We start from the raw sequence: 12,040 nt of genomic DNA on the forward strand, positions 1-12,040 counted from the left end.
ATTTATGGAGCATCCGATGGTTCTCACAATAACATAGCATGTGGTTTACCTGTTGTTTTCAACAGGAACCACAATACTGGCTTCTTTAGGCAAAACCCTCCCTCTCTCCTATTTTGATGGAAGCATTCCTTCCTTTTTGACATTCGATATATCGATTATGACATTGCAACTTCTCAATTTGAAAAGAGAACAAGTTGGTAAATCTTGTTAGTTTTTCGATCACATATATCACGAGATTGTAAAATAAGCGATTGCCAAAAGTTACAAACTTGATGCACCACAGCACTTGACTAGGAAAAAGAAAAGAGAGAAAAAGAAAGAGCAGTAATCATCCTAATTGGAGTGTTGAGGATAATAAGTGTAGAAAAGGCCCCTACTTCTTCATGTATCTTCTTTCTTAAAGACATATTTTTCACATTAATGCTTTCCTTATTACCTTTTTCATCAAAAGTCAATTACAACGATTATTCAATAAAAATTGTAACGATCATTACAAAATTGCAGCTACAATTCTCTTAGATGCAACACAGCACCAAAATTTATAGAGGCCATGACTTTGGTGATGCCTCAAGACCTCTTGACTACAGCAGTGGCAAAATAGGGATGGTGGCTGAAATCGAAAGAAACCTTAAGTGATGAGTCAAGGCTTCCTAGCCGGCAAAGAACAGTGAGAGCAATGCTGTTATGTTCGGCAACCTGCTCTATTCTCCGCAATTCGGACTGCCTGTCGGGGTCGTTGGGAAAATTGTTCTTGACCTCCTTCGCTATTCTCTGAGCATCCTTGAAGTAATTATACATCACAAGAGTCTGGAATACAGGAAAGTCTAGTCAATGGAAGATTGCGATGAGGTTTTAGATAGAATTACTGGTAAGAACGAGCACCCGGAACTTTCATTAAGATTACATTTTGCACTCTCTAACTTCAAAAATTGCTATTTGCGTAATGAGAAAATACATGTATCAATGCATAAGGCACATGATGCTTAATTAGTGGCAAAAAACATATTGTCCAAAATCAGTCTCATGATTAAACAGGTATACTCTGGAAGACAATGACAGTTGGCACTGTGACTTCCACATAAATAGGGTCACCACTCTTGAAACTTGGTTAATTGCCTACTATTTCGCTGTGCAGACTGTCTGATAACGTGAAGTGACGATTTACTGTTTTTTCTGCTGTTTGCTCCGAGACATAAGTGTAGCAATACTTACAGAGAAGCGGACGTTCTTAGTGGAGTCTTCGAATGACTGATATGAGGTGTGATCAGGCACACCGGCCTTTTGGAGAAGTTCAAAATGCTGAATAAATCTCTGAAGCAAGGCAAAAAGAATCAACAATGAGTTCAAGTAAAAAATTACACAAACACAATTGATGGGAAATAGGCTCCATGATGGAGATATAACTTCCTTAAATTATAAGCTTCACAGTCCATCCCTTACAGCTTCTTTTTTTAACCTTTGAAAGTATAACCTTGAGAAATGAAGGAAATAGAACGTTCAAGGATGGAAGCAAGGCCTTACCTCATGATCTGAATTAAAAGGGCTTGGACTCTGAGCGAGCATCCTTTCATTTCTCAAGGCAGCGAACATCTGCAGTAACAGAATCGAAAAATTGAGCATTTATGAGAAGAATTTGAAGCTGAATAATTATTTGGAGGTTGGTTGAGTTGCATTGCAAGCAAGTCAATCCAAGCTATTGGACTTCCTCTAGAAACAACTTACCATTGTTAGGCCTTCAGCTAAGCAAATATAAGACTGAAGAAACGAGACTGATGCTGGAATCTGGAAATCCCTCAACGTATCCTTAGTGGAACCCTTCTTCTTCTTTCCCTTTGATTTAGCTGGTTTCAACAAGGGCAGTACCCAAAAATGTCAGTGTCTAGCTTGCAATATTGTTAGGTCAGCAAATGATATTAGATATCAGAACAACTTTTGAAGACAATTACTAATAATTTGTTTCATGGACAGGATTTAGACAACAATCTAATTATTTTTAGACGCACGAATGTGGTAAACTACATGTTAGTAGCTTCTTACGAGTGGCATTGGTAAATGACATCTTGTGATGCATTCTCTCTGCAAGCTTGATCAAGACAACATAGATATACCAATACACCATGCAATATTCACCGGGAGAATAGAGCTCCAACTCAAACCCCAACATGAGGAAACGAGAAGCTATCCAGAAAGTCTGCTCCTCCACCCATATGAGGATCTGTCTCAATATATCCCGTCGACCATTCTGGACAAGATAGAAGATTAGGTAAGACACAATGCTGGTAGGATACTATATTAAATTTCCGAATAAACAGTTCCAGCAAATTGAATACTTTCAATCCCTTCACTAAATCTAGCATAGATTTGCTAATCTCATAGTCTGATTCCCAGAAAAAGGGTCACACTAAGAACTATTACCGAAAATGTATTACTAAAAACATTTCAATGTTGCACCGCCATTTAGCAACCAAGTACTATGCGAAATCTTGCAGAGATGCTCGAAGGTCGACAAATAAATGTTCCAGATGAAACTCTCTTGATGCTCTGGAAGTAGGTCTGACCATTGGTGATCTCCAACAAATGGGAAATATGTTAACCATATATTTCTTCAAAGAAAGGTGACAGCTCAATTCACGACTGACTTCCTTGAATGTTGCTGTGTGGACACTTCAGGGAGATTGGGACTTGGATTTAGCAATATTTATTGCATGATGGCCTTAGACAGATGTTCATTCTCACACAGAGAGAAGAAAAGTAATCAATCTAGTCCTGCCTCTACCTTTTCTGGTTACTTTGAGTAAGAGAAATATTATTTTCCTTAGAGAACAAAATTGCATGTTCATGGCAGCAAATCAGTGCTACACCATAAATTCTTGAAGCTGTCGCAGATATTAAAGGTCTTTTATGGACTGAATTTTGCATTACATGATCCAAATATGCTCTCGTGGTCACGTAGCAGCAGCATACCTGATCAACTGAAAGGCCAGACTCTTCTCCCATCTCCTGTCTAAAAGCCAGCTCCAACTGTTCAAAATGGCATACGCCAAAATTAATATGCCAACAATCAGTCACAGAGAGAGAGGATCGGTAACTATGATAAACTTCTGGCATATTTTTTGAGGAAGACAAATAACCACTTGAGAACCAAAAGCAAAACCTCATGACAGAGAAGTGGGCTGGTTATATAAATCTAATGAGAGCTTTCTGCTAATAACTATCCAATCTCATTTCATAAATTGGCGTTACTTCTCACGGGGATATGACTCTATACTTGCAGCAAAAGGCCGAGGCACTTTTGACTTTAGAAATTTGAGCACAGGGTATAAAAAATTTTATTCATAGGGATCAGTAAAGGAGAAAAATGAATTTAACTTGCTAAACTTGATATGTTCATGCAGGAAGGAAAAAGTGCACCCAAACTTATCTTATACATGTTCATTTACCCCTTGGATCTCTCAATTCACCTCCCCTTTCCACAGCACCAACTCCTATCTCTAATTACTTCCTTCTATTGATAGAATCTTAACCTATTTCATGATAGATTACCCAGATTTTAACAGAACAGGCATTGTGAAGTTTGGATCAGTTCCACAGTGAAATTGAAGATATCGCCAATTTGCACTTTGAGTTATTAAGAGATGTGGCAGGAACCTGTATATGGATAACCCGCCAATCTTGAAGGATTTTTCCAAGCTTCCGCCTTTGCCATGCAGCATTTGTACTAAGAATTTTTAGTAGGTTGATCACCAACTGCATTATAATAGCACCTTATCAAAGCCATGCTTTCAACGAACGCCTATCAAGGACACACAGAAGACTGAAAAAAAGGATCAATCAGCTTCTGAATCAGACATTTTTCCTTTGGGCAAGAATTAGCTGCTGCTCTCTAGGTGGCGCTGGTTCATTGGTGCCCTTATTGTGCACTCAACCACTCTATTTCCTTTTATTTTCTCCCATTTTCCCCATTTTTCCCTCACACTTCTCTCTCTCTCTCTCTCTCTCTCTCTCTCTCTCTCTCTCTCTCTCACATGAACAGACCAAAAACAGAGTTCTTTGAGTCTTTGACCGTTCGATGAGCTCCACACACATCAGCCAGCCCATAGCACCTCCTCCGTCTTTTGTTGCCACGAACAGACTAGACGTGTAGTCGCTTCCAACAACACCCTCCACAGGAGCCACCATAGCCCGTCGCCGTCTCTCCAGTCTTCTCTTCATCTGGGCCTTTGGGCACTCTGCCATGGTTGGACTCTGCGATGGGGCATCAAGCTCAATGGCGCAGAGGAGATCAATGCAAATCTGGGGTTGAGCTCCATGCCGCGGCAGAGCTCAACTACCAGATCTGAGTTTGAGCTCCATGCCACGAGCTAAGCTCAAGCCCAGATCTGGGGTCGACGGTGAGGGCCATGGTGGAGGAGTGCTGCGACTGCAAGTGGGGGAGAGAGACAGAGATTGGGGGAAAAATTAGGGCTTAGAGTGTTTTTCCACAAAATATTATTATGTGGTTGGGTGCGTTAGTATATGATGGGAAACACCAATAAACAGGCTACAACTAGTGAGCTGCAGCCATTGGATGCAGCTTCAGCAGCAGCTAATTCTTGCCCTTTTCCTTAAGACCTTTGTCTGAATCGTCATGAGTTTGAGTTGGTTCCTTGATTAGACTTCTTTTTTTGCTCAGTCATTGAAGTGTCATGTGACTTTCTTGCAAAATGCTCTTGCATGCTTTAATAACTCCTATTCCCAATTTGTTAAAGGAATAGTTGTTCAATCCTCACCTGTCCTAGTTGTACCAAACATTCTCCATTCTGAATATCATGGTTTCTAAGGATTTCAGGCAAGCCTGCAGCTTTAGTAATCACAGCAAAAATAGGATCCCTGCCATACAGCTTACCATCTTGAATCAGCAGCGTCTGTGAGCAAGTGAAAAGCTCTAATCACTATTTAGTGAAAAGAATAACAGTAGTAACAGCAAATCATTTATTAAGAATGGCAAATCCATATCAACAAACATCAGAACTGCCAGTTGTTAAGGATAGTATAAAGGTAAAAAACAATTAAGTTGTTAGATTCCCAACTGGTTAATGCTTCAGACATCTCATCACATTCTTTCGACTCCACCAATCCTCCCTCACTTCTCCCATAAGGTGGAGAAACAGCCTTCAAAATGTAGACATCTATTCAAAGTTGCCACTCGGAACTATGTATTTCACTCTGAACTAGGATGCTAAGGAGCCATGCCATATAAAAAATCAAAGGATATAACTAATAACACTAGATCCTTTTACCATGTTGCCTGATAAACTTGTTAAATCTTTCTCACACTTCAGATTCCTAAAATTATTCATTCAACCATAAATTAGCATGAGAAATCATTGAAAATGACATCTCACTACATAATAAATATCTTTTAATTTTTGAAGCACGAAAAGTGAGGACTCTTCTTGGATTTTTGTTAGCAAGAAAGCTACCATGTATCAGGTAAAATCTAGAAAGCATTTTATAGCGGTAAAATGTTCTGCAAGGAAAATTGTTACCTATATAAACTTCTCCCATAAAAAGAAACAAAGCCTTAACATAGATTGCAGATAAGTTTACTCTGCATAACTACACAATTCTAAAGAAATGACATGTATAGCTAAACCTCTAATGGCCCTTCTCCATCTTTTACCCTTTAAGCTACTGATAACACCGCATCTTCCTAAATAGGTCTGGTTCCTATCAGCCAACTAAGTAATGCAGGTAATTACCAAGTCATAGCAACGTGCTTTCTTTCTCCCGAAGAAATCCTCCCCACGGGAAAGGAGTTGTGAAGCACAAAGGAATCATAAGCAGAAACACTTCAAAGGCATTTAACATCACAAACAATCTATTAGTCCAAATTCCTCTCAAATTATACTTTGGATAAAACAATTATGAGATCTGAATATGATAGAAAGAGCCCAATTGCCTGTGCATCCATTGTGCTAGAAACAATTAAAGTCTTTTATTTTTTCTATGCGCGCGCTTACGAGAGAGAGAGAGAGACGAGGGGGATTTAAATAAAAAAAGAAAGGACAACCTGGAGATGCGCTCTTGAAACCAAGTCAGGATGAGACTTCTGAAACTGAACCATGAACTGCAGTATACCTTCCAGGGAAGCATCCAACGAGAAGGAGCATATAATGTCTAGATCATGAAGAAGTTTGACAAAATAGTCAACAGCCTAGCAACAACAGAAAGAAAATTGTTAATATAATAATTTCTTGATGTATTAATCTCAAATTCTTCAAATCCTCACCTCACTCCAGCTCAGAATTTTAATAGAACGTGGTGGAGTGGGGGCAGATAACCTAGTGTTTATACTAGCATCGAATCCCACAGGCCGGCGACCTGAAGCCGTTGTTTTATCTTCCCCACAATTATGAGTTCCACGATCGTTAGACTGCAGGACTTCTGTAGATTTCCGGATGATTTCTAGTTCTGATAAGCAAGAGCTAATATGTTTTCGAGCCAACTGCAGACCCCTTCCTTGAGGTCGCTTTAGACACATAAGAACATGGTAGAAGTGCTGTGAAGCAGAGAAAAATCTGAGGATGTAAGCAGTAATAATTAAACCGAACATTTATTTTCAAAACAAGTTGAATGAGCAAAATCAGTGGATCATTTCCATATGTAAAATCAGAAGTACAGGCATGCATCTTATCCGTGATTTGCACTTATAAGCCTCTGAAGTGTCATAATAAGAGGGTGATGGTATAATAATTTCGCAGAAATGACAAGAACATACAGAGAACTATAGAGACGCTAAACTATTATACAGATCTCTCATCATAGTAAGGAATCTGAGAGTGATACATCTGTATGCTCAAATAACCCCAAATGGCCATAGAATTAGTCTGAAAAACACAGGGCAAGACCTTACGAAAGCGCAAGCGGCAGAGTATGGCTTTGCAGTAGCCTTCTTCCAGTGCAGGATTATTTTGTAATGGCTCCAGATCTGCACAAGACCTCAAGGAAAATAGCCAAGTAAAAAGCCCCTTTCCCCTTTATCCAATAATAAGATAAGCTTCATAGTTCCAACCTATACTAATTTCATAACGAGGGGCAAGAAATATCCACCTATTACACTATATTCAAGTTATGCAGAATTGCCTATACGATTGTTAACTTCAGGCTTATCTGCAGAGTCTCTATCGGTATCTCCTAACACCGCAAGCTACTGACCTTACAACTAAAGCGGCTACTTTGAAGTTTGTAAGTATGAAAATTCAGCACGTGTATAAAAAAGTATCAGGAAGTAAGAGCACCCTACTTACTGACCTTCTATAACTTTCCTTCCCGATGATGGAGCTTTACAAGCGCGCAATTGGCGAGCTATTGTTTCTTCAACAGCATTTAACATAGATAAGCACTTTTCATCTTCACCAATCAGAGGCAAGCCATAAGCCATAGTGAAAAGGTCCTCTTCCTAACACAAAAGAAAACGAAATACTTAGGTTGGAAACAAATTTTGACTAGCCACGAAAACATAACATCAAATTTGTAATGATATCCTTAAATGATAAATGAAAATATAATATTAAGCACCAAGGTATATTTTGACACGAGTGGAAGTTTCGCGAGTTCATATTTCTTTTGGCTAATACATATAAATTGTAAAACTGGTAACAATAAACTAATACTGCATTTGTACGATTTTTATTAGGACAAATGTATATTTTTCAATAAGGTCATGAGATAAAAGAATTAAGAAAAATTCTCAATGCCAGTTTAGTTATATTAACTATTATACATCAAAGTACATCTCAAGTAATTACCACATATATTAATGGATCAGTACATTAGTGTTACTGTTCGTGCAGAAATAAGCCTTAATTTCAGATTTACCCGTCTACTCAATATAAAAAACATCGTGTATAGAAAACTCAATTCTACCCACTTTACTCATATATTAGATTAGATATAATGAAGAAAGAGTAACTCCTGCAAATGAGAAATTCAATATGTCGCGGAAAGACAAGTATGATGGCCATACCCATGCAAAACTATGCTAAGAAAACACTTCTAGTTTGAAAAGGACGCCTTGAGGTTTCACCCTAGAACAAATACGAATTAGTTCAAGAGGGAGAAAAGTTCAATGAAGGTAACAAACTGTTTGTCCAGGTGCAGAAAATTCCTGCATTTTGAGATCTAAGGGTGGTCAAAGGTAGGTAGATATGGGAGCTAAAAAGTAGGTAGGCCCCCCTGCATTTCAGAGAGGCTTTTTCAGTGACTTGCACGTGTAAACTACTAGTCATTATAATTCCACCAGGCTCACTCTCTAAAATTAGATCTACAAGTATATGAAAAGAGATACAGTCGAGCAATACTTATTTTTAGGTAAATAGAGGGACAAGGAGCTGCTTAAATACTTTACTTCATGTGTTCGTGCATCTGACACAACCGAGACAACGGCCTTGCATGTTGCACGTATAATTCTACAGTAAGAATGCAATAACGCATGTGGTGATGTCCTTTCGGGCCTCAGAAGATAGATGCAAGAGAAGACTGTTTGTGCTAGTGAATGTCCCTTGTGCCATGTGGCCTGCCATAGAAGATACGGCGTAAGAGCATAAGAAATACTGTACTGTGCATAGTACCTTCTTAATGCATGAATATAACATCAAACACGATGGCAGAGGAAGAGGATGTGCAACATCATTATACAGTTCCCCGAAAAACCACAAATGTGCTCCAAAAGAACAAACTATGAATAAGGAAAAATTCGGCGTGACTCAAGAATTAACATGCAATTATATTAACAGCAGCTGCTGGTCCATTTTTTTAAACCTTGGATATTCAAGAGATATTATCAAGCAAATGCTAAGATCATCTACATCAAGGTATTATATAATGTTAGGTCAGTGTTCCTTAGATCAAGATATCCAGTTCAAATTGAGGAAAACAAGCACCTCTGCTCAGAATATAGAAAACCATAAAAGAAGAACAGAGAGAGACAATAGTGTCCTAGAGACGACACAGAGCTGAAAACCACAATGTTATGGCACTATGAGTACAAGATGATCTCATAACCTTAACTATAAGAGAGCAACATTAGCTTGTACATATTTTTTTTTCAATAATAATTAAGACTTCGTTAAGGAGGTACCAAGGGGTTACCGCCCCTATACAAAACTGCTTCTGGCAGAAGCCACATATATACAAAATTATGCACAACAGACTGTTTCTAACATTTCCGACAAACTAGATGTATGAAATTGAAGTTTCCTACTATACCGACAGTGAAGAGTATACAATTAATTATCCCTAAATGAATCCCAAGAGGGTTCAACTCCTTGAAATGCCCTTTTGTTCCTTTCTCTCTCTATGAGCTAAAAAACTGATGTTGAAAACACTCGGTACTCCAATGAAGAGAAGGCTCGAGAAAATAACAAAATTGCTATGCAGGAGAATACGTAATTTTGTCATGAGACCTCACATCAAAAAAATATTTTTTTCTATGGTGTGGGAACATGTTAGTGAGCTTAATAAAATGTTAAAGCTTCACCCATAATGCAACTTAAGAAGACTGTTTTGGCAGGTTATACTGCAATCACCTCGCATGCTAAAAGATGATCCATGATATCGATTGTGCACTGGACATCCACAGTTCTATCAAAGCTGATAGGGACAGGAGCAGCACCATTTTCTATGGCTTCATCAACTGAATAATGTCTGGACACCATACCTGAATCCATTTTTGGGTCCATTATCTGCTTACATAACAAAATTAATTAATATGCTAGCACTATAACGAAAACAGCCCTGACGGTGCCAAAATGAAGATCTATTCCAAATGAACTCATTCATACGAGCAAATTCAATGACCACATAATAGATAATTAAAAGCAATCAATACCTCCAATGCTGACATGGCTGCAAAAAGATTAAAGTTATCGCCATGAATGAGTTCCCCCTCTTGAAGATCTGCAGCCCATTCAAACAAATTTAGAAAAGTCAAGAAATCTGAAGATAGGGCATGAATGAAATGTAGATTCCATTTTCCAAACCCAACACAGAATGGGTTAGTAGTCAACTATAATCATTGCTTCATAAATTTAGTATCACAGAGTGTCAATTCCACAACAAAGGAAAAGAAAAATACACCAACCAAAAAACAAAATAGTAGAAATTCTTCCTCAATAAAATATCTGTACCAAAAACAATGGGAGCAAAACCTGAGTAAAATATGCTCTACCAAAAACAATGGGAGCCAAACCTGCCTATGCTTTTTTGTTCGAAATTTAAAATTTTCCCAGCATTAAAACCATCTTATCCACCAGCCCACTTTTTGGTTCTAACAAGTATGTTTATCTGCCTTTATGAAGACTAAGCAAGCTGTTCTCGTTTTGTAAAAAAAAGGATAAAAGAATTATACCATAAGGCACCAAGAGGATGCCAAGCCAACCCCCTCACAGAATTATTTGAAGATATTCTGATATACAAAGGATGCATCCTCAAAATGCAGCCCGTTATCCAAATGTAATGAACTTGTAGCTACCTACTGTTTACAAAAGAGACACCTACACACTTCTTTTCCTTCCACACCAACTGAAAAATCATAAGAAAAAATCAAAACGCATGCCTTCAAATGAAATCTCTTCTCTGGTGGAGGAAAATAATAGATTCCCTCCCATTCAGGTTAACACCCGCACTGAATTAGTTCTCGTGCAACTACAAACAACACTAAGCAGACGGCCATAGAAAGACTCAATAGTTGCCCTCATCAAACATATCATAGAGTAGAGAATCCACTCTCCATTCTCTGCGTAGAACCACAATTCAGCTAAAAGCTCAATCCCACAGCCTCTCAACAACGGAAAACAAGCATACATTGGCAACTTCTAGATCTTCTCTCCCCCCCATCAAGTCAACCAAACCCAAACTCCATATTCCAGAGTGCAACTTTCCATTCATGCCCACTCAACAGACTGACCTAACTCTGCACACTCAGATAGCCATGACCAATGCTTCGACGATGCCCACACCACAGTAACTCAATCTATGACCGAAAAATGAAAACGCGAGCCCTTTTTCTCCTACAACCTGCTATCCGATAACCATCTCAGCAAAGCATCAAGCATCGACATCCCCAGTTGCACACGAAATGAATCACAAATCTTTCAGTGACAGCTAACACTCTTGGAGTTGACTCAAATTGACCACTTTCTCCCAAGTCCAAACTCATCAAACGGCACCCACATCACAAAAAACCAGACCCAACATCAAAAAACTCGACCTTTTCACATCGCCGCTACTTCTCAGACGGGCATTGTTTCCGCGAGCAACACAGGCGGGTGTTAGGGCAAGAGGGACGAAAAACACGGCGGACTGACCTGCGCAGGCGGCTTCGAGGAGGGGTGACACGTCGGCCCAGACGGAGCCGTCGCCGGAGGGTATGGAGGAGGGCCTCGGGTCGTGGCGGTCCATGGCGGCAGCCGCCGCCGCCGCCTCCGCACGTCCCTCGTCCATGGCACGGCCTTTATTGCTGCGGTCTCCTTCGACCGAGAGAGAGAGAACGAGGAGCTGGGATCGTTCCGTCGTCTGGTCCGTGCTGGGCTTGTCGATCGGAAGCTGCAAGATCAGCGAAGCTTGAAGAGATCTTTAGCTTCGTCACCGATTCTGATTACCAATGCAAAGGAAGAAGAAGGAGAAGGAGTGCTTGCGGTCAGGAGAGAAACGGGTCGGCGGGTCTTTTAACGTTAGAGGGGCGAGTTCAGTGTTCTCAGGACACGGCAAATATGGGCATGGAGCAAGTCAATATGTCAATGCCTAGGGTCCCCTTCGGGGGAAAAGAAAATCCAGGGTAGGATTCTTCTTTCAGGCTATCTGACAAAATATTTTATTTATTTTTCGGCATTTACTTCGTTTAGGAATATGACTTAAAGGAAAACGTTAAACTTGAGAAAATAATTTTTAAAAAAAAATGGAAATTATTTTTCAAAATATGATTAAATATCAGCATCTGGACTCGAAACTCTAACGGAAACCCGATGCTGGTTCCAAGTCCTTAAGTCTCCGATGCCTG

At 39.4% G+C, this 12,040-nt stretch overlaps 1 protein-coding gene across 5 annotated transcripts; it reads right to left on the reverse strand.

Moving 5' to 3' along the window:
- Nucleotides 1-390: 390 nt before the first annotated feature.
- On the reverse strand, nt 391-11,741 carry LOC115684199 (uncharacterized). Of its 5 annotated transcripts, none has more exons than XM_030608915.2 (16): nt 11,349-11,741; nt 9,872-9,939; nt 9,570-9,725; nt 8,390-8,557; nt 7,294-7,441; nt 6,891-6,970; nt 6,272-6,541; nt 6,053-6,196; nt 4,770-4,904; nt 3,649-3,747; nt 2,965-3,021; nt 2,038-2,242; nt 1,723-1,841; nt 1,522-1,590; nt 1,213-1,311; nt 391-807 (listed from the first exon to the last, which is right to left on the reverse strand). In XM_030608915.2, the coding sequence occupies exons 1-16, from the start codon at nt 11,482-11,484 to the stop codon at nt 568-570; spliced, it is 2,193 nt and encodes a 730-aa protein (XP_030464775.1). In that variant the 5' UTR covers nt 11,485-11,741; the 3' UTR covers nt 391-567. The 5 variants fall into 5 exon arrangements, with proteins under 5 accessions (XP_030464775.1, XP_030464776.1, XP_056162494.1 ...); XM_030608916.2 differs by having other exon boundaries at nt 9,570-9,700; nt 11,349-11,405; XM_056306519.1 differs by lacking the exon at nt 9,570-9,725.
- Between the last annotated feature and the right edge of the window lie 299 nt (nt 11,742-12,040).

The sequence above is a fragment of the Syzygium oleosum genome, unplaced genomic scaffold (assembly GCF_021117445.2).
Source record: "Syzygium oleosum isolate NSW1041296 unplaced genomic scaffold, Sole_v2.1 Sole_v2.44, whole genome shotgun sequence".
Lineage (NCBI taxonomy): Eukaryota > Viridiplantae > Streptophyta > Magnoliopsida > Myrtales > Myrtaceae > Syzygium > Syzygium oleosum.